The 27,073-nt window shown below is 40.9% G+C and overlaps 1 protein-coding gene across 1 annotated transcript; it reads left to right on the top strand.

Annotated features, from left to right (window-relative positions):
- The first annotated feature begins 3,135 nt into the window (after positions 1 to 3,135).
- On the top strand, positions 3,136 to 26,417 carry LOC306667995 (ferroportin-like). The gene is made up of 9 exons (XM_079150934.1): positions 3,136 to 3,191; positions 8,108 to 8,175; positions 11,061 to 11,220; positions 12,179 to 12,294; positions 12,719 to 12,845; positions 15,296 to 15,550; positions 17,487 to 18,197; positions 22,100 to 22,398; positions 25,435 to 26,417. Exons 1-8 carry the CDS (start codon positions 3,170 to 3,172, stop codon positions 22,393 to 22,395), a joined length of 1,755 nt encoding a protein of 584 aa, XP_079007060.1. The 5' UTR covers positions 3,136 to 3,169; the 3' UTR covers positions 22,396 to 22,398; positions 25,435 to 26,417.
- The last annotated feature ends 656 nt before the right edge of the window (positions 26,418 to 27,073 follow it).

Raw genomic sequence — 27,073 nt, 5'->3', positions numbered from 1 at the left:
GTAGGTTGCACCCTTGATTTCTAACCCCAGGCAGTAAACCTAGCAGGCCCACCATGTCGAGCTTACCAATGGACTTTCTGATTTATTAACCCCAAGCAATCTTTAAGCCACAAACACTTCTCCTTATGAACTTTCCCCTTCTTCGAATTATCCCACCCCTCTTATCTATAGCCATTGTAATCTCAATACAGACAATTTATACTTTCCTCCTCCACGTATTCATTATGAAAATACTGTTGGTTCTTAGGTCAGGCAGACATATTTCCAACTGCTGCCCAACCCTACTGCTGATCCCCGGGTCACTTGTTCCAGAACTGAGTCCTTTTCTTGCTAGCATTTGTACAGCTCAATAAATCCTTTTATTTCAGAGATCCCTCAGTTTTAGGAATTTGGTTAAAAACTATATATAACTTGGGAGCCATTTGATGAAGTACTTTTATGTGTACATATATAGTTTATATTGTGTATGTATAAACACACACAGTCATGCATTGCTTATGAGGGGGACATGTCCTAAGATATGCCTCATTAGATGACCCATCTGTCATTGTGGAAACGGCATAGAGCATACTTTCACATACTAAGGTTGGTATGACATTACTAGTCAATAAGAGTTTTTCAGCTCTAGTATAATCTATGGAACTGCCATTGTACACATGGTCCATGGACTGAAATGTTCAGTAAATGTGTATGTATAATGTACACACACACACACACACACACACACACACACACACACACACACAGACATTAAAAAAAGTGTGTATGCATATTGCTCTAATTGGGAAAATTTTGCTCTACTTGGGAGCCATTTGATCAGCTGCTCTACAATGCTTCTCCTGCCCCTGCAGGCAATCACATTTTTGCCTAGTGTGCTAAACTGATTTTTTTTTAACCCCTGCTGACTCCTTCCTAGAGAAACCACCTGTAATTTCAAAAATTGCACTAATATTTCCATATACCTTGTTAATATTTTCCTTTTGAGAGAAAATTCTGCTTTCTCCCTTTTTCCACCATGTCGTGTAGCACATGGGTGCTTCAAAGATGAAGCTGAAACGTGTCTCTTTTTCCTTTTCTTTTCTTAGCTCCTCTATTTCTACACTAGTAAATATAGTAAGTGGGTCTCTTTCCCCGAGTGCCTGCTCGGTGCCCACTCTGTGCCTGGGCCCCGAGACAGGAAGGTGACTTAGCAGATGTGAGCCCCACCTTCGTGGAGCTTCTGGCATGCTCTGCCAGCCTACAGGGCTCTCGGCTCTGCTGAGCTCCCTGGTTACCAGGACTACGGCACTTCCAAAAGGATGAGGAGTTTTGACAAATGTGTGGTACCCATTCCTGCAAACAAAGCCATTTATTTTAGTCTAAAGCATTTGCAGGAAAATTTAAATAATTTATCTAGAATGTGTCAAATTGAATGCTTTCATTAAATCTTCTTGGATTTGTCTGTAGAACATTTATAAACTGAAAGCCTTGTTATCTTAAGTTTCTCAACTAACTCTCTGCCATTGACTGCAAACAAGATGTATGGACTAAACGTTCTGAGCTTGAGGGAAATATCTTAGGTCATCACTGAAGTGCTCCAATACTGAATGCTTCGGACAAAGAAGAGATTTTTGTTGAGCCACAGCCACTGTTAAATGGTGTTCATTACATTATGATCCAAGGACCTGGAGACATCCCCAAACCCATTCTCCTCTAGAAATAATGTATTTCATGAAAATTCTGGTTCCTGAAAATCCCATTAAAAAATGGAATCCTCTTGGAAGGAAGGTCAATCAACCCAGGAGGACCAGCCCCAAACTTGCTCTTAACATTGACCTTTAGTAGGACTCCTCTGTTCAGGGACTGGCTGGCACAGTTGACCCAGAGACAAGGCACTGCCCTTAAGAGTCAAAACTTCAGAGGGGGAGGGAAGGAAAGGGAGAAGTGCTGGGCAGCCTTGCTCTGGAAAGGCCTGGAGAGTCAAGGCTTAGGGGGGCAGTCTCTGAACATGGGGGGGACATGTCACCCACTTCACTCTGTGGAGGGTCAGCTCCTGGTTGCCTCTAAGCAATTTATGACACAGTTCAAAGTACAAATAGAACTTTTTCCCTGATAAGTCTTACTGAATGTTTCTGCATGTGTCCAGGTTTTAATGTGGCAAGGATCTTTTGAAGGTGTCTTGTCCTCAGCAGGCCCTCAGGACTGACTGCACTCCGTGTCCCCTTCTCCCAGTGCACTGACCTACCAACCCAGAAGGGCCCCTGCCAGAGCATATTGTGCTGGGCGGTCACGGGTAGCAGAAACTGCTGGCCTCTCTTTCGAAACCCACAGGACACATTTGCACCTCCAGCACTTTCCGCACAAAGCGGTGTGCGTAGCAACCCCCGTGTGTGGTTCAGAAGCCCTTGGCTCTGCTGCTTTGTAATTCATCTTTCTGTTCGGCCTCTGGGAGTCCAGCGAGAGATCTAGACCCTCCTGCTGTCTGTTCGGTGAGCAAACTACTATAGTTTTGGAAATTCCTCGTTTTCACTCTTTTTAGGAGTAAAATAGTCATTAACAGAAACAAACATTTGCTTCATGAGGATATATGTTAGTGAACATTTAAGGAAGGTTTAATTATAGCTTGCATTAGTTATAAGCTACCAAACATAATAGATTTACCCTGTTGAAAAATTAAAGTTGAAAAAATAACATATTAAAAAAGGATGAATTACTAACACCATTGTTCCTGGGTTGAATGGCAACAGATAATTTAATCAAAACATATCTTTGCCCTTTTTTGTGTGTCTGATTAATCTGGTGAATCTCTGATAATAGCTGGCTGAATGTTTCCCCCAAAATAATTAATTGGTTTTGAGCATTAATAATAGGCCTCTATTTATCGATGGCAATTGCTATCACTTTATTCGTGTGAAATAAAGCCCTTAGAATGAATTACACAATTAATTTTATGTAGTTGAAATAAGTGCAATATAAGTAGGCTTAGAGGAATCCAATTGGAAGTAAGTCAATTAAGTACATTGACTTCTTCCTGTTTTAAACCACAGATATGGTAGTCGATTGAATGTATTCTTCATTATTTGAAACCTTTCTTTCCCAGCATGTAGTTATTATGGTGGGAGAATTGAATGACATTGAAAATCCTGGAAATGAGGAGAAGGAGACTAAAACAGCAAGCACCAGGCACAGGATGGGAGAGACGAGTTCTTTAGGTAAGTCTTAGATTAGACCTGACCACAGGCTCTCCTTAAGAAAATAGGGCGCATCACATCTGGGGTGGTGGGGGGTGGGGCAGCAATACTGCTGTATTCATAGTGCTCTGAAATTGCACAGTTCCTCCAAGCACAGTGGCTTTAATTAAGTAAAATGGGAGGTTAAGAAAAAAAATAAGCAAAGATAAAAACACTGGTCCTTTTAATATAGCAATGGTCTAGAAAAATCTCAACTGATTTTACCAATTTAAACGTCACAAGGCAATTAGCTTTGTTTTCTCATCTCTCTCTTCAAGAGTTTGGATGCATCCTAATTTTTCTTTATTATACCTATAAAAAGTGTTGACTATTACATACACACAGTTAGTATTATAATTACCACAACTATCATCTCCTGTTCATTTTCTCACTGTCCCTTATAAATCATGGAGTGGATGCATAGGGCTATTTGTAGGGGAAGGGATCAAGCTAGATGGCAAGTCAAGAGTCCTGCCTCACTGAGCGGGTCCCTAGCTCCACATTAGATGTTCACAGTCCTTTGCCTCATGATCTGATTGAGAAGAGCATTAGTATGCCAGGAACTCCATCCCAAATAATTTTCCAAATGAAATTTTTTAAAACATTCTTGGAAGATATGTGGATGAGGCTCCCAGTTACAGTTAACTCCAAAGCTTTATTCTAGTCTTTCCAGGGGTTCAACAGTGCTCAGAAGCTATCCTGAGCTGGAAAGTGAAGCTTGGTTGTCATAAGCAAATCTTCCTTTTTGATTAAAAGAAGAAGAAAAAGTGAAAATTCCCCAACTCCCACTTGTCCCATTTAAATGGCAAATTTCTCCAACCACAAAAACACATTTGGGAAATAATAGAGAAAGCTAAATATGGACCAGTTCTCAGATGGTATCAAAGAATTATTAATATTTGGGGGAGAGATAGTTATGAAGGAAAATTTCCTTATTTTTAGGAGATGTATGCTGATAGAGTAGTTTCATGATGTCTATAACTTATTTTCCAAATACACTGAAATTATAAATATACACATAGATAAAGCAATATGGTAAATATAAAAAATGTTAAATTTGAGATTCTGGGTATATAGGCAGTCACTGAACCTGTAATTAAAGGTCTATGTATTCATTGGAAATGCTTCTGGATACTAATAAAACTCAGCTGTTAAGGGTATAAACTTTAAGAACATTCACTCTTTAGTAAACAAGAATTTCAGTAGCTGTCCATTTCAGGGTTGGACCAGCCATTCAGAGATGCCATCAGAACCCAGCTTGTTCTGCCCATCTGTCTTGGCAGCCTGGGTAGGTTGACTTTCGATGCTGTCAATTCATGATTGTAAGACAACTGCTGTGCTCTAGGCATCACGGTCATGTGGGTGGGAAGAGCAAAGCAGGCTTTCTTACAAGAAAGCACAACTTTCCCAGAAGCCTCCAGGAGACTCCTGCCCAGTCTCATGAGTAGAACAATTCCTGTGGCCAATTCTAGCTACCTGGGAGGCTGAAAGTAGAATCACCTTGAATGATTGATATCCACTGTGATTCATCCCCTGGGCTATGGGTACATTGTCACCTGAACAAAATCAGCAAGCTGTCAAGGAGAAAAAGGGGGAAATGGTAGTGACTGGTCATTTGCTAAACTGATGCTCTTTTCTCTAAAAAGGAGATTGTCCTGTTTCATTAAATACAGAGGTGATGTTAAATGAAACTTAAACTAAAACTCATTCTGCACTGTATCATGTTGAAGTTTGAGGATAAATGGTGCCCAAAAGGACACTTTAGATTTCTTATCTTTGCGTACATGATCTCTTTAGCTTAATGAAAGGTGAACTTTGTGCCATCCATGAAAACTATCTTTCGCTTCACTTTCAATTTTAGTAATACATTTCAATATACAGTTTACTTTTAAAGAGTGTTCTGTGCAGTAGAATGGAATAGATACTCCTGCCTGTCATATGATCAGCCATATGTCGAGGGTCCTCTAAATGCAAGTTCTAACATGTGGGTTACACGTCCCCTCATTTATGCAAGATGAAAACTGCTTAGCTGTCACAAAAACCTTAAATTAAACCTGAATCATCAGACTTAATTAAGAAAGAGAAAACCAGAAGCCTTCCGTAACATTCTAATTTCTACTTCCTTTGCAGCCTGTGTGAGACCACTGCAATAGAATACTCTTGACATCCAGGTTTTTAAAGTGGAAACCCATGTCTTGATCATAACAAATAATAGGTATAACAAGGCTTTATTCTATAGTCTTTCTGTTCCTTTCCCCATCTGTTGGTTCAAGAGTAGGCTTTCTTTTACAAAAGGTGAGACATACTCAAGGTACGTGGACCAGTAAGTAATAGTCACCTAAACATCACTGAGGGTCATAGTTGTGTATCCTGGGAAAACATAGCAGGAGATGATGGACTATACTCAAAAGGTCTTTGTTCATAAGTCCCTCGTCCCCATTCAGGGCAATTGTCTGATGATTTGGCATGTGGGGTCAATGGTTGAGGTCTAGCTTATTATACTATGATGACAGCTGAGAGCAGCTTTGAAGTGCCTCTGCTGTTTTCTGGAGGCCTTAGTACAGAGAAGCATAAGCTGACAGCACTTGAGGGTTGTGATGTGCCTTCTTGGCCATTTATTGTCTCAGGAAAGTCTAACCTGAACAGAAACTCAGCAGAGCAAGGGTGGTTGTGAGAATCTCTGATGAGCCAATATGAAGAGACTAGAGATTAGAGGTCGAGGTGAAGGTGGCGAGTATGCCATTGAGAACAAAGTATATGAATGGATGAACAGGTCAGTGAAAAGGACACAGAGAACGCAAGGACATCAGGTTGGCAAAATAGTAGAGAGCAGATCTGGACCATGGCCTGAGGAGAACTTTAGGTTCTTCTACTATCCCTCTATTTCTTCATTTAACAAGTATTTTCCAAGTGTCCATCATGTGCTGGGGAACTGTCCTCAGTGCTGGGAAGATGGTAGTGAATAAGACAAAAATTTTCTCCCTCATGGAGCTTACCTTTTAGCAGGAAGAGCAAATTATGAATAAGAAACAAATTATAACTAAATTATATGTCTGTGACATATATATAACTAAATTATATAGTATGTCAGTGATATAGTATGTCATTGACAAATAATAAGGGGAAAATCAGCAAAAAGAGTGAGTGTACAGTTGCTGCCCTTATAACTCATAGTCACAAGTCTGGTATGGCTATTTAAATTAGTTAAAATTCAAAATTCAGTTCCTAAGTCCTACTAGTCACATTTCCTGTCCTCAATAGCCAGATAGTGGCCATCCTATTGACAGCAAGGTTATGTTCCTGGTACATTCCATTGGATTTCATTGTTTAGTACTAGTTGGTCTAGAGTATGCAAATCTTATTTCTATTTTTTTTTTTTTTTTTAAATGTCGAGATAGGGATCTTGCTACATTGCCCAGCTGGTCTCAAGCTCCTGGACTCAAGCCATCGTCCTCCCCCAGCCTCCCAGTAGCTGGGACTATAGGCATGCACCACTGTGCCCAGCTCCTCTATGCTATGTTTACATTGGGTAGAAAGAGAAGATGCCAACGAAGAGATAACTTTTGATGGTTGATGGGGCGGTCATGTGCACGCCTGGGGGAGGAGTAATGCACACAGAGGGGACAGCCAGTGCAAAGATTCGGAGATGAGAATGAGGCTCATGTGGCTGGAAAATGAGTAGTAAAAGATGAGTTAAGAGAAATAAATGGAGGGGGAAAGATCCTGTTGGAGCCATTTTAAGGACTTTGGATTTTGCTGAGTAAGATGGCCACTGTTAGAGGTTTAAGCAGAGGAGCTAATAACCTGATTTAGGTTTTCTGTAGGACCATTCTTGCTGCTATAGTCAAGATAGGCTGAAAGTGGGACAAAGTAGAAGTTGGAGATTGGTTAAGGGACTTTTGTAATAATCCAGGTGAGAGATGGTGAAATGGAGGTGGAGAAAGTAATCAGATTTAGGAATTGTATACATAGTTTAAGAGTTAGGGAACACAATGACTGGGGTATTTTTTTTTTTTTTTTTTTTTTTTGCCGGTACTGGGAATTGAACCCAGGGCCTTGTGCTTGCGAGGCAAACACTCTACCAATTGAGCTATATCTCCAGCCCATGACTGGGATATTGAATGTAAAAGAGAGAAGAATACAAGTTTTCTGGTCTGAGAAACAGGAAGAATGAGGAGGAGCCCCCCCACGATAGCTGGAAATCCTTGGGGAGACAGTGGCTTTAGGGATCTCCCTCTTTTCTGGTTTTATTTATTTATTTTCTTTTTTTGGGTAAGGAAGCATCTTCCTGTGGACTTCCTTCTTCCCCTCTATTTCTTCTTATCACCCTCTACTTGTTTTACCTCACACCCCCCCCTCCAGATTTTCTTATTTGATGATTTGCTTTTTCTTTTTTTCAATCTTCATACCATAGGTCTCCTGATCTAGAGAGTTGGGTCCTCCCCAACTCATCACTAGCTCATCTCCCTCTTGGCCCTCTGACTTTGCCCAGGGGTCACTTCCACTGAAAGTCCTAATCCTGCATTCCCAGGTTGGGACAGCTGACACTCGTGTGTTTTTCCACTTTAATGCATGTAAAGCGTGTAATGGCTTGCTCCCTTCTCTATCTCTAGACTTGAGAAAAGGGACCTAGTTGAATATTTCCTCAGTGGTCACTTGGTGACAATGAGTGACGAGAGCTTCATAGTTAAAGAAAAACAAACCCAACTCTGAGAATTCCCTAGCTTGTTGAGCAAACCACGTGCTTTTCTGTTGCCGACATTTCTATTTATCACTGACTACTTTCTGAAAGCAAATTCATGCTAAATGACATTTTACTATCAAAATTTGCTTTAAATAAATCTTTAGATGTATTTTACTATTTACTAACATTTATGATTTGTGTATGTATGTTTTAGGAGCAGTTTTGATCTACCTCATGGGCCCAAGATTTTTGATTTATGTAAGCTGTGCCTTATCAATATGGGTAAGATGAATCAAAATGAAATTAATATTTTTGAATGGTTAAGAAAACTGAAAGGTTTAGGACATCAGACTCTCAAAATAATGAATGCAAAACGTGAGCCTATTTTTGTTTAAAGATGTTTTGAATTACCAAATATAGGACAAATAGAGGAAAATGAATAATGTTTATAAAAGATGGTTATAATAAGTAATTATAAAATGAATATCATTTAAACCATCCCAGTGAAGATCTAGGATAGCCAGCACCCAGGACATCCCTCATGGGTCTTTCCCAGTCACACCCACTTCCTCACCAACAGGAAGTAGCCATGAGCCTCACTTTACGGCATTCACTTCCTGGTTTTTCTTTAGTTTTACCACTGATGTAGACATCTCCAAATGATATATTTAGCTTACTCTTTGAACTTTACATAAAAGTAAATCCTACCATATATATTCTATCCTGTCTTACTTTTTTGCTCAAGATTATGCTTTTTTAATACCTTGTTTTTGTAAGACCTGGCTTGGTACTTTCCATTTCTGTATAGTATTCATTACACAATAAACCACAACTTACCTTATTAGTCCTTCCAAAGAGCCAGCTCCAAACTTTACAAGCCTTTTTGGTGTGTTTTCATTTTTCCAGTTCATTAATTTCTGATCTTTTATTATTGCCTTTTCCCTACATTCTTTGGATTTCATTTGCTGTTCCTTTTTAAACTTCTTAATAAAGATACTTGGCTTATTAAATTCACCCTTTCATTTCTAATATATGAATTTAAGATTACAAATTTCTCTAGCAATGCATAATCTTCATGTGGCAAGTTTTGATACACTTCATTAAATATATTTTATAATGTCCTTTGTGATTGCTGGTTTATGATCTATGGATTATTTAAAAATATATTCATTAACTTACAAATAAATAAGGAGTTTCTGATTTTTGTTTTTATTGATTTTTGGATTTACTTGTCTGAGTTCAGAGAATATCCTCTCTCAATACACTTAAATTAAGATTTTCTCCATAATCCATTATATGGCTCATTTCTACAAATATTTCATGTGCTTAAAACAATACACATTCTAAAGTTGGTGGGTACAGTGTTTTGATGTGACCCTTAGGTTGAATAAACACACACAAACATATGCAAACGAACATGTATTTAATATATTTATATACGTATATTTTTGCTTTTCCATCAATTTTGAAGAGGAAGGTGGTGACTTAAAATCTCCCATAGGATTATCTACTTCTCACTTTAATTTTATACTTTTTTGTGTCATATCTTTGAGTCCTTGTTATTGGTGCCCATAAAATCAGAATTTTTCTATCTTTCTGGAAAATTGAACTTTTATTATTATAAAGTGATCCTCTTTATTTCAAGTAATGTTTTTTGCTATAAAGTATTTTCCTTGATATTAACTTAGTGACGTGGATTCCTTTTGATTGGAATTTGCATGATGTATCATTATTCATCTTTTTACGTCTGCTCTTTCTTATTCATTTGTTTCAGTATTTTTCTTTAAACAGCATATAATTATGTTTTAAAATCCAATTTATCAATCTTTATGCTTTAACTGAAACAGTTCATTTGTACTTCAGGATATGTTTAAGTTAAATCTACCATGTTATTTTGTGTTTTCTATTGGTTTGACCTGTTATGTTTCTTTTTCTCCTTTTTCATCTTCTTATCATCCTTCCCCTTATTTTGTCTTTCTCTGTTTTACTGTAAATTGTTTCTTCAGACATACCTAAAATTAACTGATTTTTCTTTTACATCTAATCTACTATGGAACTGAGAAATTAAATTTTTTAAAAAATTTTAGTTGTCGATGGACCTTTATTTTCTCTATTTATATACAGTGCTGAGAATCAAACCCAGTGCCCCACATACATGCTAGGCAGGCACTCTACAACTGAGCCACAACCCCAGCCCTGAATTTTTGATTTTGGTTTCTATTGTTGTATTTTGTAGTCCGAGAATTTTTATTTAGTGTTTTTCCAAACTTGTCATTTTTTTGTCACTCTTTGTATTTTCCAATTCCCTGCTCACATTGTCAAACTTGGATTTCTTTAGATATAGAGAGCATTATTAATTTACAGCCTATGTCTAATAATTTAAATACATGAAGTTTTAGGTCTGCTTTGCGGACTGCTATTTATTGTAGATTTTGCTCTATTTCCATATGCTGATTGCCTTTAACTAATGATTGAAGGCTAAGATAATAATCTGCCTTTGGGGGGCTTTAACTGCCTTCCCTGGGGCACATAGGGGTCATTGGTCATTTGTCTCTGACTTAAGCCAGCAACTGCTGATGAAAATGATAATGCTGGTTAGCACAGGGATTGAACCCAAGTTCAAGGCATGAGATTTTTCTGGACCATGCAGATAAGATACAACTGGACAACAAGCCCAGGCTGGTGTGATTCACTTCCAGTTTGCCCTCCTTACCCTAAGGATGTAGCTGTTTATGTGGGCTGTTGGCTTAAAGTGGGGACTCATCTAGTCCCCATCTTCACTAGAATGGACTTCTTTCATCTGGTTTCTGAGGCCAGCAAAGCCGCAGTTCTACATCACAGTTGTTGCTCCTGATCAGCAGATGTGCTCGGGGTATCCTGGGTTCACCTCTTAGGGTTCTTATCTTCTCCCAAGTGTGTGTTTGATATTTTCTCTAACTTATTGGCTCTTTGATGCTTTTGAAATTTTTGAAAATATTCTATCTGGCTTTTTAAAGTTATAAGTATATTGAATAGTTCTAGTTCTGCACAAAAGTTCAATTTGAATATTCTGTTTTCAAAGTTTGCACATATCATGTCCTTTGGGAGAAATGTACCTTTCTGGATTTTAAATTTAATTCTGTCTTTTAGTCGGTGGTTACAGTATGCTTTGCCCTACTGCCTTGCAGGGAGACCGAATGTGGCACTTTGCCATGTCTGTGTTCCTGATAGAATTATATGGACATAATCTTCTTCTAACAGCAGTGTTTGGCTTAGTGGTGGCTGGATCTGTACTAATATTTGGGGTCTTAATTGGTGACTGGATCGACAGGAAACCAAGAAATAAAGGTAATGCTCTTATTTATTTCACATATGATTATGTGGTACATCATGACTTTATTAGATTTTTTGGGTTAATTTAGCGAAACAAAATTACAGATCTGAGCTGAATAATAGTGGAACATAACCTGAAAACTCTAAAAAAAGGGGATTATATAACTCATATTCTTTGGTGCTACATTTAAAATACTTTAATGTGATTTTTAGATTGTTAGCAAGTACACATTTTTAATAATAAATTACTGAAAAAACATGCTTTCTTTGTAATATTCTTGTATTAACTATGCATAATAATGCTTGTGCTATTTTTAGTAAAAGCAATTTCTATGTGTAAAAGATATCTCTTATACCAGATAATCCATCTAAGCTATGAATTAACATGGAGACTTATTTCTTCAAACATAGATCTTCTTTTAACTTTTGGCTATAAATACCTTTGCCCAGTAAAAAATGTAGGGTCTCCTAAGTTGTCCTGTTCTTTTGGAAATGAGTCAACATGATTATTTTCATTATTACTTGGAGACTTGGAAATGAGTTTGCAGAAACCATACTAATGTATTTAAACCTGGTTTATTTTAAATCTGTAGTGTTTCTCCTTAGAACCATTTGATAGCTTCAACCATAAATGAAATCCAAGAGAGTCAAATGTAGTAGTAGAAAAATTCAAGTTCCTTAATTCATCTGGAATATGGTTTTTCATATCACCTTTTTCTCAAAGTATGTTTCATTCACTTGCAAAGTCTGGCTTTTTTTCTCTTTTGGCGGCTAAGGCTTTGCTTGTCCTGAGCTCAGAGCCTGCTCTTTGCAGGCTACCCAAGCCCGCAATTGATAATGGAAATGACAAGCCTGGTTGGCCCAGGGATTTGGTCAGATATAGTTGCTCTGCATTATGTGGTAACATAGCTGTGACCTGCCTACTGAAGCCAAGAGTAAATCTTGGCCCCCCTTGGGGCATTTCCCTTCCCAGTTGCTCATGCCTCGCTCTTCATTCAGAACACCTCTGTCACCGCCTGCTGTGTGCTCCTCATGCTCTTGTTCTCCTACCGAAGGGAGATGGAACAAATCTGGCATGGCTGGTTCACTGTGAGTGTCTCCCCGCTCCCTCCTAAGCCATGAGAGTGAATGTCACTGGCACAGACAGGGATGTCCATCAGGGAGTTGTCTCTGCATGTCCCTGCTTGCTGGCTTGGGATCTGGACCATTTTTCCACCAGTGTTCTTCTCGCCCCTAATTTGTGAATCCAAGCCCAAATCCCACAGACAGGAAGCAATAGAACAACAGAGTCTGTCTGCAAGGTACAAATTAGCATCAGATCTGCTAATGGGGAGAGAGGAAGAAAATGCTTAGCAGTAGCACAGCATTTGGCTCTAAACTCGCTTTGAGCCTCCTTCTCCCAGTGGTGTTTGGGCTCATTTAGATGATCCTTAAGCTGTCAGATAAGTAACTTTTGTGTCAAACTATGGCTGGTAAAGTATTCTTGAGCTCTGAAGTCCCCTTCCCCCGACAGGTGGCCTGCTACACAGTGCTGATCACCCTGGCAGCCGTGGCGAACCTGGCCGGCACAGCGCTGACCATCACCATTCAGAGGGACTGGATTGTGAGTCTCACAGGTGGCAATAGAGGCCAGCTGGCTGGTGAGCAGTCCCACCCCAGGCCTTGCCATCTTCTGATCTTCTGAGAAATAGAGCTGGCGAGCCATTCAGGGTTCTGAGAGAGGCAGCATGGTAACCTGTAAGAGAATGGTATTACAACCCACAGATATGGGTTCCAATTCAGCTAAAACCAGGTATGCCTCTTGCCAGCTGCCTCCCCTGGAGCAAGTTACCTCACTTCTCCAGACTCGACTTTCTTCATCTGTAGGATGTGGGAGATGCACACACACACACACACACACAGAGTTCACACACCCAGGGAGGATTCTAGGAGACACAGGATTTGAAAAGCACTTTGTCCTGTATCTGCACATAGAAAGCTCCTAAGAAATGGTTGATATTGTTATTATTGAAAGAAATAGAACATCTTACTCCAATTAGAATGGCTATTATCAAGAGCACAAGTAATAATAGATGTTGGCGTGGATGTGGGGGAAAAGGCACACTTTTACATAGCTGGTGAAGTTGCAAATTGGTGCGGTCACTCTGGAAAGCGGTATGGAGATTCCTCAGAAAACTTGGAATGGACCCACCCTTTGACCCAGTTATCCCACTCCTTGGTTTATACCCAAAGGACTTAAAATTAGCATACTACAGTAATGCAGCCACATCAATATTCATAGCAGCTCAATCACAATAGCTAGATCGTGGAACCAACCTAGATGCCCTTCAACAGATGAATGGATAAAGAAACTGTGGTATACATACACAATGGAATATTATTCAGCCATAGAGAAGAATATTATGGCATTTGCAGAAAAATAGAATTGGAGAATACCATGCTAAGTAAAATAAGCCAAACCCAAAAAACGAAAGGCCAAATGTTTTCCCTGATAAGTGGAGGATGATACATATTAGGCTGGCGGGTAAGAGAAGAATGGAGGAATTTTAGATTATGTGAAGGAAAATAAGAGGGAGAAGGGGGTGGGGGTATGAAAGATGGTGGAATGAGACAGACATCATTACCCTATGTACGTGTATGGCTACACGAATGGTAGGCTCTACATTGTGTACAACCACAGAAATGAAAAATTGTACCCCATTTGTGTACAATGAATTAAAATGCAGTTGTAAAAATAAAAAAAAAAATAAATTATAAAAAAAAAGAAAGAAAGAAATAGACTGCCTTCAGGAGAGAAGTCTTCCATTTGCAAATTCATTTCCAAGTTCTTTGACAATTTTAGACCTGGAAAATAAGTGAATAAAAAGATTTCTTAATTCCATCTTGTGATAAACAGACAACAAGACAAACAGTATCCACCAGTGTGATCGTTGGTTATCACTGATAGTAGAGGTAGGAAACGCTTTTCCCAGTGAAGGAATTCAACAGGATCATCGGATGCCTTCTTTGTTTTTCCCCCATTTCCAAAACTTGGCTCCTTCACATTGCAATATGTTCTAATTGCTGACTTCAAGCTGAAGACCTCAGCCTACCCTGTATTTGTGCAGTTGAAACTCCCTGCTAGAAAATGTGCATGAGTACTGATGGCCAAGATAAAGGAAGCTATCAGGGAGGAGCCAATTCAAACACAGCCCTCACAAAGAGTAGAGGCTCCTTATAATCATGTTTTCTTTTAAACTGCACTTCTTTGGATGTACTGTGGCTTAAATAACAACACCCAAAATAAAACAGCCAGGCGAGTCGAACTGGGTGACACGGTGTTGAGGTGTCCTCTGTCTCCGGGTAAAGAACATCTTCCTGTTCTCTGTTAACTAATTGTAAGGAAATCTAAGAAAAGCACAGATTCTGGTTCAAGTTCATTGCAATTATGAAAACGAACTTGTCAATATATTCTTCAGTGATGACAGAATAGTGATGAGAATAAGCTTTGCTTCGGACTCCCCTGGGTTTGAGTCTCAGCTCCTTCATTTTCTTCCTCTGTGTCCTTGAGCAAATATATTCACCTCTGTGTGTCTTGGTTTCCTAATTTGCAGAAGAGAAATACTGTTAGCTCTTAGAGTTGGGGTGATGATGCAATGGGATGAATACAGGTGGAAGGTGTGGAACTATTTTCATGGCACAGAGTATATTCAACTCATTCTTCCCTCTGTCCTCCTTTGATGACTTCTACTCCCTGTCACCTTGTTAGCTGTGTCAGTGGCCATGAATATTATTGTTGTTAAGATAGTGGGGTATGATGGGAAAGTGTGCTGAGGTGGGAATGAGAATAACTAGCTCCGAGTAATCTAGGCTCTCTAGTCCTGATTCTATTAATCTATTACTTGCTCAAGTTCCAGTAGAACCGATCTTAACATATTTTTCAGGTTAAGATTCCTATTACTAATTATAGTTCAGCCAAAGGGATCTTTTCCTGCTGTTAATATTGTCCACCCAGGGCAGGGCTGGCAACTCCAGCAAGTGTGTGGGCTCAATGGACCTGAAAGAAGGAGTCATCCACTCACCTGACATATTTCCTTCCTCTCACTTACAGGGATGAATGCAGCAGTCCGGCGGCTGGACCAGATCATCAATATATTTGCCCCCCTGTCTGTGGGCCAGGTGATGACATGGGCATCTCATGTGATCGGTTGTGGTTTCATTCTTGGATGGAACTTGGTTTCACTTCTTGTAGAGTTTTTATTTCTGTCTAGGGTTTATCAACTAGTTCCCCAATTGGCTGTAAAACCCCATCAACAAACATGGGGGCACTTCCTAGAAAGGCAACAGGAAGCTGTGAACATTCAAGGTAATGCAAACTCAGAGAGAGCTCTTGTTCTTTTTTTCCCCCCTCTCTTTTATGTTAGTGTTTCATTTCTTCTTTCCAGAACTTGTGTCTGATCATAATTTTGACATTTACTTAGCAAATGGGCCTAGAAACAGGGATAAATGAGGAGTCTCCAGCTGTGCCATTGGTTGTACAGTTCACTTGGCTGATCTTATTGGTTGGGATAGGCAGGGCTGCTTTATACAGTTTAACATGTTGTGTATTGCATAACTCCAGGGTTCCATTCAGAGAGACTCCAATGTCAGTAGCACTCCCATGGGACCATGCAGCACACAAACTGTACAACCTACCCCAAGGTCCTGGGGGACAAATTACTACTTCCCATCTCACTCATGCACATTTTCCCTAAAGGTGCTAAATATGAGAGGCAAGTATATCAAGAAGTATGGGTTAATCTTTGGTTAGGATAGTATGATGAACTGGCCAGTCCTGCTCCCAACAGTTTTTTTGTTTTTGTTTTTTTTTATTAGAAATTCCCCAACAGTATGGTGAAAATGAAAGGAAGGAGGACCTTCCAATAGATATGACCTCATCTTTCCAAAGTGAGAGCCATTCCTACCTGTTGGCAGTGTTGTCCACCTGCCTGGTACAAAGCAGTGCAGGAATTGCTTCTGACCTCAGTTCCTCTTTCTGGACTTACCACCAATTCTCTTTTCTCTCAAGTTGTTTTGTACCTAAGATTCATCAGATCCTATTGCATGAGTAAAATGTATGTATTTGAAGAAAGAAACAGATGTACATATTTAAATGATGAATGGATAGATATGTAAGTAGGTAGACAGATAGGTAAATAAATAGAACTATATCCTTTTTACCTGTCTGTGTTACCTGTGTGACTTTGCAAGGTTCATTTATTCATATTCTTAGTCTTGCTATCTGTAAAGTAAGGACGATAATAAAACTGATTTGATAGGATGTTGTGCAAGTATATGCAAAACATCATTATACTCCCTGGCATATAGGAGAACTTAAGTCAAAATTTTTTCATTGTTCTTATTATTTGGTCTTTGGTCTTTTTTTTTTTTTTTTTTTTTTTTTTTTAACTGCGCAGGCATTAAATTCTTTTCTGTGAGGAAAGCCTCAATTTCCCTCAGGTTTTGGTCTAGGATGGACTTGGGCCACCTGTCCCTCTCTCCTTCCCTCAGAGCCCTCCTGGACTCCTCCAACCCTTTGCAGGACTGGTCAGTCTGAATAGTTTTGTATTCAGGTATACAATGGTTGAATATCTTTTAATTTGTTTATAATCATTGTCTGATATATCCCGGGGGACTGAAAGGTATTTTAATCTTTCTTCCCCCATAAATACCTGTTTCTTCAGAAAAGTAACCCAAGGAAGTACTATCACTTTTTCTGGAGCTCATTACCAAGAGTCAAGCAAGTGAAATTTGCTTTCCCACCCTCCCCTGTACCCGCCTTCCCTGTCAATGCCTGCCTTCCTAACTTGTTAGTGTGTCTTATGGGCTTCTCTCGAGTGCCTCTTGAGACAAAGATTTGGGGTGGAAAGTCATCTTTCAGGAAGCGTGCTGAGGGGATGGGAAGGTAGACAGGAAGGAGAAAGGGGGCTCCAGGAGATTACTGTCGGTGTGGGGGGGGATATTGAGGGACTTGGGTTCAGTCCACCTGGGGACCTGAGAGGTGCATGATATGTTCCTCCAAGTTGTCCCAGCAAGGCAAGGGAGTTGGGGTGTCACTCACAGGTTGAGAGTTGGCCCCAGGGCCCGCACAGCCTGCCACTCCTGTTCCAGTGCTGGAGAGAGGTCTTCATGCAGATACACAGATGGTTGGGGACAGGAGACTATCAGAGTGCATAGGGACTGTCCAATGGAAAGAAGATGAGGTTGGGATGGGCTGAGGGGACTTGGGTATTGACTTTAAGCTTATCTGGATTTTATTTTAGGTGAAATGGACTCTTGGGAAACCACTGATGAATTTATTAACAAACCCGGAACTTCAAAAGAACCAAAGGACAGCAGGTCTCACCTTGAAGGAAAACAGGTCACAACTGAAAGGTTTCTTCTTTGCCTTCGAAACACGCGGAGGCTGCTGCACACGTGCCGGGAGGGCTGGGAGACCTACTGCCGGCAGACCATCTTCCTGCCCGGCCTGGGCTTGGCCTTCCTCTACATGACTGTGCTGGGCTTTGACTGCATCACTACGGGCTACGCCTACACCCAAGGGATTGGAGGGTCCCTGCTCAGCATCCTCACTGCCCTTTCGGCTTTATCTGGCCTGATGGGCACGATTCTCTTCACCTGGCTCCGGAGGCATTATGGCTTGGTCACCACGGGAGTCATATCCAGCTGGCTCCACATAGGTTGTCTAACACTCTGCGTGTTTTCTGTCTTTGCTCCTGGAAGTCCCTTTGATATGGCCGTTCTCTCATTTCCATTAAGCAAGAACTCTTCTTCAAATCATGAGTTGCTAAAAGATGGCCAGGTACATGTTTACCCCTTTGAAAGAAACCTGAACCAACCCATCCTCCCAGACCGTTCTTCCATCCACTGGACCAACAGCACGGTTCTGTTTGATGGGCAGCAGGACCCTGAGCAGCCGGAGTCTTATGTCTCCATTGTCTTGCTCTTCTCTGGCGTGATCCTGGCAAGAATCGGTGAGTAGTGGGGTCATGCATGGTGTGGGTTTCTGCAGACTGTGATGTTGCTAGATAATTTTAGAAGTGTTTGATGGTCCCACCACTATGCTGCTGTAAGTCTTCATCATTCATGAGTTCTTGTGACCAGGACTGTGCCAGAGTGCGGAAACACAAGAGTGATTTAATCGGGCAGTGTTTTAATCTCATGGTACTTACAGCCTGGGTGAGAAACAGTAGGTAGTCACTGAAAGTCAATGAGACAGAGGAGAGGAGCTGTTAGGGAAGGACAGACAGATTGAGAGCAACAAGGAGGGACACCAAAACTGGTCTTGAGGGCTGGGGAAGTCATCCTATAGGGAGGCACAACTGAAGCTCTCAGAAGGGCAAGCAAGCCATGTCCAGAGAGGGCTGTCTGCTCCAGGCAGGAGGACGGTGATACTGAGACAAAACTGAGAGGTAAAAACTTGGAGATAGAGATTTGGGGAAGCGAAAATACTGTAATTATTCCCTGGGTGTTGAGCATGTAAATGCCATAATAGATGGTGTCCACATGAATCTAGTGTTTGGACCTGGATCCTTTCTCTGCAGAGGTGATGAAGAGAGAGGAAAGACTTCTTGGGACAAGAGCTTTCCTTAGCTGCCTGGGGAGGGCAGTGTGATCCTTTCCCAAAGGTGGGGTGCCTAAGCTTAAGGGCCTACAGGTTTGTCTGCCACAAGTACTTGATCTCTGAGCTCTGTTGCTGCCATATGTGATTCATACCATATGCCGTTCATAGCTAGCAGTGAGAACATATCTGCCTTGGCTAGAGTGTTTATTAAAACAATTTTTAAAAAATTTGTCATTTGATGCCTAACAATTCTAGCATGTTATTGCCATCAGTGGTTAATAGCACACTGGCTCTTGTGATCAGTCAGACCTGCAGATTCCCAGCTGGGATGGATCTGGGCCTTGTTCTTCAACTTGGAATTCCCCGTAATTGGTTTTCCACCTGGAAAGCACCACTTCTTGCCCAAGCCCACTTTGCTCCAAATTTAAAGTTATCACCTTCAAGGCCCCTCCCTGGATGCACAGCTCAGACCCAGGGGAAAGTGTGGTGACAGGTGATGGACAGTGTGGGTCAAAAACCAAGCCTGTTTCCCCCATTCATTCAACCACCTTCCCATGCTACACTCACCACTGTGAGTACTGTGCCAAAGTAAGGTCTCTGCCCTGTTGGGCCTCAGAGCATCACCTGCTCACCTCTGAGGACACAGTGGATGGGATCATGTGATTGGGAGTATGTATCATGGAGACTTAGAACCTCTTGATTCTTTGTTTTGTTTTATTTTTGTACTGGTGATTAACCCAGGGATGTTAACCACTGAGCAACATCCCCAGACCTTTTCATTTTTTCTTTTGAGACAGGGTCTTACTAAGTTGCTTAGGGCCTTGCTAAGTTGCTAAAGCTGGCCTAGAACTTAGTGATCCTCCTGCCTCAGCTTCCTGAATTGCTGGGATTACCTGCTTACACTACCATGTTCAGTAGCACTTCTTGGTTATAAAAGTGTGGGAGAGCAGAAATGAGAATTCTGAAGGCCCAATTCAAGAGACTGTGAGACCATAAACTAGACTTAGAATCTCATTTCTGATATAATGTATTTATAGGAGAAAAACATTATGTTCCTAATTCCAAATAACTGATTTAGAAGCCCATTCTTTTATCTAGAGATTGCCTGACCTCTAAAATATTTTAAGCAAGGTACCCGATGGGTGGATTGTCTTCTATGAGCGTGTCTGAATTGCACATCTACCCTTTCATTGCACAAACAACTGAGAGTAGATTGGCCACTTAAGATTTGTGTCATTCATATTATATTATGATTGTTTACTTCAAAAGGATCCTGTCTACCAGGATCACTGGGCTTTTCTGATACAAAGGAAATGATCACATTTGGAAAACATGAAACTGCTTCACAGGAGTCTGCCATCTGGACACACGTTCTGTGTGAGAGAACCTTGGCCTTTTCCCTTATGCCAATAGCAATTCTATTTGCTGTATCCTGGATGAGGATTGCAGATGCAGAACCCTCTTGGCACTCATGAGGAATACTCAGGACATGGAGCCAGGTTGCCTGACAATGTTGGCAAAACAACTAAGTTCCCAATGTCACTGTTTCCTGATCTCAAGATAGGATAGTAATACTAATGGTATCTCCCCATGAGGGAGGTCTTGAGCAAGTGCCAAAGAATTCCTGTAGGCAATGTGTTTAGCACAAAACTTTCACAACCGTGGGAGCTACCTGCTGGAAATGAACATTAACTGTCATCTTGGGTTGTCATCATCATGGTATGTAGCTATAATCCTGGTGCCTTCCCGAGTGTTGCTGTGTGAGGCTGAGGTGTGGGTGGGCAGTGAGACACAGGGAATTGTGGTACTGGGTGATGTGGATGCTTCCTGACTAATGCACACCCAATGCCAGCTAGTACCCTTTACATTCATTTCTATTAGGATCACACCTCACCTTGGGGTTAGTGGTATGATATTGAAACTTCAGACATTAAAAGCACCAGAGGCCCAAAAGGATATAATGTGCCTTTGTTAATGCAGTTGGACCTGGGCCTATGGGGACTGGTCCTCTTACTGGGAGCAGTCGCCTGTGGCCTGACACAGTATCCAACGTGTATCACCATACTTCATCCTAGATATGTGCTCAGTAGATACATGTTTCAACTCTGATAGAAAGTAACTTGCAGAACTAGGCCTACAATAAGATTTGGCACATTGCTTAAAAGTCACTTTGCTTTTTAAAATCTAACAACTGTAACTCTTTATGCCCTCAATTTAGAAATAATTCTCAGTGCATAATTAGCCCTCATTTCACATAGTACCACTGCAGCATTTTACAGATAGTTTCTAACTTTGTAAGTGCTGCTGGCGGAGGGCCAGGTGCGGAGATACCACAGGTGAGCTCTGGGTCAGAGTCCAGTGCAGGGTAGGGTTCTTGGCAGGAAAGCCTGGAGAGAAATTGAGGCATTCAGGATAGCCCAGGAGGATTGGGGACCTGTCAGGATCTTTGAGTGGTGGCCACAACAGGGTGGCTAGGGCAGCCCAGGAGGACAGAGTGTCCAACCAGTGCTCTGCAAAGGCAGACGCTGGAGGACATAGCACATTATTTCCAAATAAGTCCTGAGTTCAGAGCTAAGTTCAGGGATTGGGTCAGAGACAATCAGAAGGTCTCTGCAGAACCAGGGCTGAATCCTGGGGGAGACTGACTGGAAAACTAACTGAACAGGCAGAAGTTAGGTGCAGGGCCTATTGGGATAGGCACCAGAACCCCTAGGGGAAGTGTTGCCAATGAAGGACAGCACTGTCATCAGTGTCACTGGCTTCTGCTCTCACTGGTGGCTACAGAGCAGATCCTGAGGCTGCTTCTGAAACAAATTCAAATGTGTCCTCTAAGTGTTTGAGAGTGGGGGGGCAGGGTGGAGAGTGGAGCCCAATTATTTCTCTGCTAAGCCAGGAGTGAAGGAAAGTCTGGAACTGGAAGTAGATTTGAAGCTCAAGATTTTGCTCTCTGTCCTAAACATGTTTCGCAGTGAGGAGGGAGCACAAATAAATACATCCAAAATGAAGTTCTAGTGCATCTGATGATGGTAGTGATGGTGATTCAAAAAGAGAATTAAAACACCACGTATTATGACAGTAACTACCATGCATAGGTGTTCAGCCACAGTGCTTCACGTTTTGTAGTACAAGTCCCTGGAATTCTCCAATGAGCCTTTAGTACCTTAAATAGTCCCATTTCACAGATGAGGAAACTGAGCAAGAGAAAGTTGTTTTTACCCAAGGCAACAATGCTCGTCAGCCAGAGCCAGAATCTCACAGAGGTCCTCTGACATCTATTCATGTTTATTCTCCCCCTACACTGCTGTTCTGCAGGCCTCTGGTCCTTTGACCTCACTGTGACCCAGCTCCTCCAGGAGAACATTCCAGAAGCAGAGCGAGGGGCTGTCAATGGTGTGCAGTGCTCCCTGAACTATCTCATGGACCTCATCCACTTCATCCTCGTCATGCTGGCCCCACGGCCGCAGCAGTTTGGCATGCTAGTCTTCATCTCCATGCTGTTTGTAACCACAGGGCATGTGTTGTATTTTTTTTATGCAAGAAAGTGTAAGATTAAAAATGCCCAGGTGAATAAGACAACGAAGAAGGGCACTTGGACACCTTTAAGTTGAGAGGTAGGCAGTACTTCCCAGAGCAACTCTAACCCCATCTGCACTGAGTGTTTCCACTGACTTCCCTCATGGCTACTGTGTCCACCTGTGCCGTTGCTACACCCCAGGGCAACTGTGTCATCATCTCTTGCCAACAAGCACCAACTGCTGAAGTGTGTCTTGGCCCTGGTGATAGCATCAGAGCAGGAAAGGGGGGTGACTCAAAATCAGAGAGAATTTCCCCCAGGCAACTTGAAGAGGCTTGTTTTAATTTTGCACTATAATAACTCAGTGTTTTATTGTTCTTCAGGATCCAAAATGAATGAGAATGTTCTGGTCAATGTTAAAATTAGAGAGGTGGGGAATGGTCAGTGATGTCTGGTTCAATTCTTCAGTGTGAGTTTTTTTGTTCTTCTGCTAGTGGGTGATTGACTGTTCTTTGGTTTAGCTAAGTACTCCTAGTGAGGACTGAAACTATTTGTTGGAGAAACAGATCATGAGAACAACCTTGGTGTGGCTTATGGACTCTGAGGCCAGAGCAGAGATGCAGTGGTCCTTTGGCGAGTATAGACAAGCTTCACCTCAGTGGACAAGCTAAGACACACTTGTTTGTGATGAGCAAATGGGGAGTTGCTGGTCACTTTAAACACTTCACACTAAAACTAGTTTTATATGTTGGCTTAGACTAATAATCAATTATTATTTTATAAGTGCTGTGAGATGTAAATTTTACCTGGAAATGAAAAAACAATGGTGCTAACAATAAAGTCCCCTTAGGGCTCATGGTCTAGAGAAACTTCCTGTGTGGGAAAGTCACATTTTGGAACCAGCCAATAGCATACTCAGGAATACCTTAGCAAATGGGTTTTTTTTTTAGTTGTAGATAGACACAATACTTTTGTTTTACTTATTTTTATGTAGTGCTGAGGACTGACATGTGCTAGGCAAGTGCTCTACCACTGAGCTACAAGCCCAGTCCCAGAAATGACATTTTTTAAGACAGCAATTCTCAACTTTGCACTATGGACACTTTGGGCCAACATACTTTGTTACTAGAGCAGTCCTGTGCATTGTAGGATATTTTGTAGCATCTCTGGTGTCTACAAAATGACAAATTTTGTAGGATAAAATGTCATTATTAGTAGCAAGAAAACTAAAAAAGAGAATTTTACACAGATCTGCTTTTTTAGAGCAAACAGTTAAGTGAAACAGGGGAAGAAGAGAATTCTGTGGAACATTTTGCCTAACATAAGGTAGTTTCAAAAAAGAGTGCTTTATACAAGGTCTGGTGATATTTATGGTGCCATCTCCCTCAATCTCTTCCCTTCCATAAAAAAGCTGGAAGGACTACATTACTATGTACACACACCAACTGAAGAATGGGTCAGGATACCAGGTCTTTCCTCATCTGGATTCTTCACTAGAAAGTTGTATTTGATGAGATGTAGTCTACCAAACCCTCCGGCTCTTAATTACACCAATGAACACACAAACGTTTGTGTGGAGCATGTGTAGAATATAAAGAGTGTTTAATAAATACATTCTGAAGTCTTTGTTTAAAATCTCCAGCATGAGAGTAGACTTCATGTCAAGTCTTCTGAGTATCATGAGCTCCCTACCCCGGCAACTTCTGTCCTTGGGGAAAGAAAAAAAAAGAAAGAAAGAAAGAAAAAAAGCTGCTTCCCTGTGAGTTCTGCATTGTGAGTGCTAATTTTACTCAGGGTTCTGTAGCATACAGCAACATTGTTCTATAACATTGTGGGCCACTATTTGCATGTTTCCGTGATTATTTTGATTCATGTTTTGCACCCATGCTGTCCAATAGAAATATAATGTTAATCATATTTATATAATTTAAAGTGTATTTAATTTGACCCAATCAATTACTGTGGAACCTGTAATCATTATAACATTGAAGTTTGTATATATTCTTCACATCTGATCTTTTCACACCTACATACAGCACGTCAGTTTGGACTAGTCACATGTGAAGCACTTGATAGCCACATACAACTGGTGGCTGCTGTATTGGAGAGCAGCTGTAGATTATGATTCCCTAAGTCCCACATGTTTCTCCGCTAGGAGAGACCTATAAGTGACACATGGGTTATATGCTACCTGAGAGAATATGGTAAACAGGCCAGAGCACTTGTCCAATGTTAATGGCATTAGGCTTCATTCCATCAACTACAACATTCTGAGCCCAGAAACAAATCAAGGTGACATACATCAAACTGATTCCACAGTTTATCTCATCTCTGAAACAGACTGGTATGGAAGTTCACATGGCAAGGGTGGAGGGTTCAATTGTCCCTTTGTAGTATAAATAAACTCCACTAGGGGGCCTTCTAGTCACAGTTGCCCAATTCCGGAGTGTGATAAATTACAATTCTAAAATGAAATCTTGAAAGCAGAATTTTTAAGTTTATAAATACAAGGTAAATTTTGGAAAGGCAATCTTTGTGAGTTCAAAATAAAAATAAGCCTTTCAAACACAGCTCTATTTATCCTATCATACAACCTGGACATGGCTTTCTTCTCATTGTACCTAACTCTGGCTGGTCAATCAGCTGAGTGGGCCCAGACTTCACAGGGGACGGCTAATCAACTCACTTTCCTGCTCCAGAGCCAAATGCATCTATCTTCACTTTTACTAGATCCTTGTTTATTTATCCAGATGCCCTTCCTGTTCTAGTTTCTTCACCGCACTTGAGATCATGAGGTAAAAAGAACATGTTCTCACTTGGGTTCAGGAAGCCTCAAATGCAAAGGACCACTCCCCTCATGCATTTCAAAGTGATGTTCAATGACTAATTTGCCAGTTGTCTCTTTTCTCTGCTTTTAGGAAGCTCACGGAGCCAAACTGGCTGGAGCAGAAAGCATAAAAGCCAATGGCTTGCTTTTATATTCCTGCTTTTTCTTGCTTTTATTTGCTCTTCTTATTATTGTATTGTTTGAGATGCTTATAAATGATCCTGAATCATTTTGGGAATGTAGTATGTGGGGGGCTCTAATAAAATATAATAGTTTCTTCACTGTACTACCAATGGACTCTTTCAGATATTGACCCAGCTACAAGGTAAAATTACCTCTTTTAGAAGAAGTCAATGGAAGCACATGCCAGTCAGCTCCATCTTAAATCATGCAATGGATGTCACTGTGCAAACTCCAGAAAGATGGGAGTCATCGCTACCACAGGACTGAACACAGGAGGCCAGCAAATATTTACCAAGCATATAATTATTTAAGATTTGAAGACCCTCAAAAATACACATATTTTAGTCTGGAATATTCACTTGAACTATAAGGCTTGCTTACTTTTAAGAAACAGAATCTACTTGGACTCAAGTGCTTTTATCTTAGACAAAATGGGTTATGTCTGTTCCTGAAATCAAAATAATGTGTCTCAATCTATCTGAATGACACATCAATGGCATTCAGTGGCATACTGGGTGAGTTGTGTCACTTAATCTGGATAAGTTAGTGATTGGAGTTCTTAAAGATTTTCTATTTTCAGTGAAATCATAACCATTAGCATAAAAATTGTATTCCAATCTCAATTTTATCATACTTAAAGATTCTCTTCAAGCCTAAGTCTCTCACTTGGAATGAATAAATCCTGTGGAAACATTCAACTTCAGATTTGCTTCTTCTTGTTAGGGCCGTTGGGCACAAAGGACTGGTGGTTTAATAGTCATGTTGGCATTTCTTTGTTCCTGCTTTAGCTGTTAAAGCTACAGGGCATGTGCTGTGCCAAGGAGGGAAAGTTGATCCTACAGAACTGAAGCACAACTGCAGGTCCTTAGCACATCCTCTTTGGTGATACTGAGACCAGGGAAAAGGACAGATAGCCAATTATTAAGGAAAAGGAAATGGGTAGATAGCACTCCCTGTCATCTGGTTGCTAACAACGTCCAGGGGAGTGGAAGAATCACGTTTTCCAACACAAGCAATCACCCACTGGACAGCTCTCTTCCTGTCCTTTCGTCATGTAGGGAAAAGAGGAGGAGCAGATGTTAAGAAAGGAAATCTATTATCTATACCAGGGGAACAAGGTCTCGACCCTAACTTTCAAGACCAGTTTCAATACTAATTCTCTTAACCATGTTAAGATACAGGGATATGGATTTGGTGGAGGTGGGGTTCACAACAAAGAATGCATTAAACCTGGAACCCTAAGGGACTGTTTGCTCATACAGGATGACACAATTGGGCTTTGGTCACCAGGACAGAACTCAACAGGTTCAGGGATTAAAACTGTGACCAACAGGAAAGAACAATGACTCAACCAATACTTGAACCCAATTTCCTTTTCAAAATCACCCTAAGGGGGAAAAAAAGCTCAATTTTTTTTTTTTTTCAAATAACACCCCCCCCCCTTTTTGTAGTACAGGGAATGAGAACCCCGGGTACTCCAACCCTAAGCCACATTATTTTGAAACAGGGTCTTACTAAATTGCCCAAGCTGGCTTTGAACTTGTGATCTTCCTGCTTCAGCCTCCCAAGTCGCTGGGACTACAGGTGTGCACCACTATACCTAGCTTAAGTCAATCTTTTGGAGGAGCCCACCAAGCAGATCACACACCTTCAGCTTTGAGAAAACACTCTTGGAATGGAAACCAGTCAATATGGGAATCACGGTTCAAGGACCCCAAAGTAGAATTAAGAGTTTTGGGGTCCATAACAATCTTCACACCCC

This window comes from Sciurus vulgaris (genome assembly GCF_902686455.1).
Source record: "Sciurus vulgaris genome assembly, chromosome: 8".
Lineage (NCBI taxonomy): Eukaryota > Metazoa > Chordata > Mammalia > Rodentia > Sciuridae > Sciurus > Sciurus vulgaris.
Note: the sequence above shows the minus strand (reverse complement) of the source record. Positions and strands in the feature narration are given on the sequence as shown.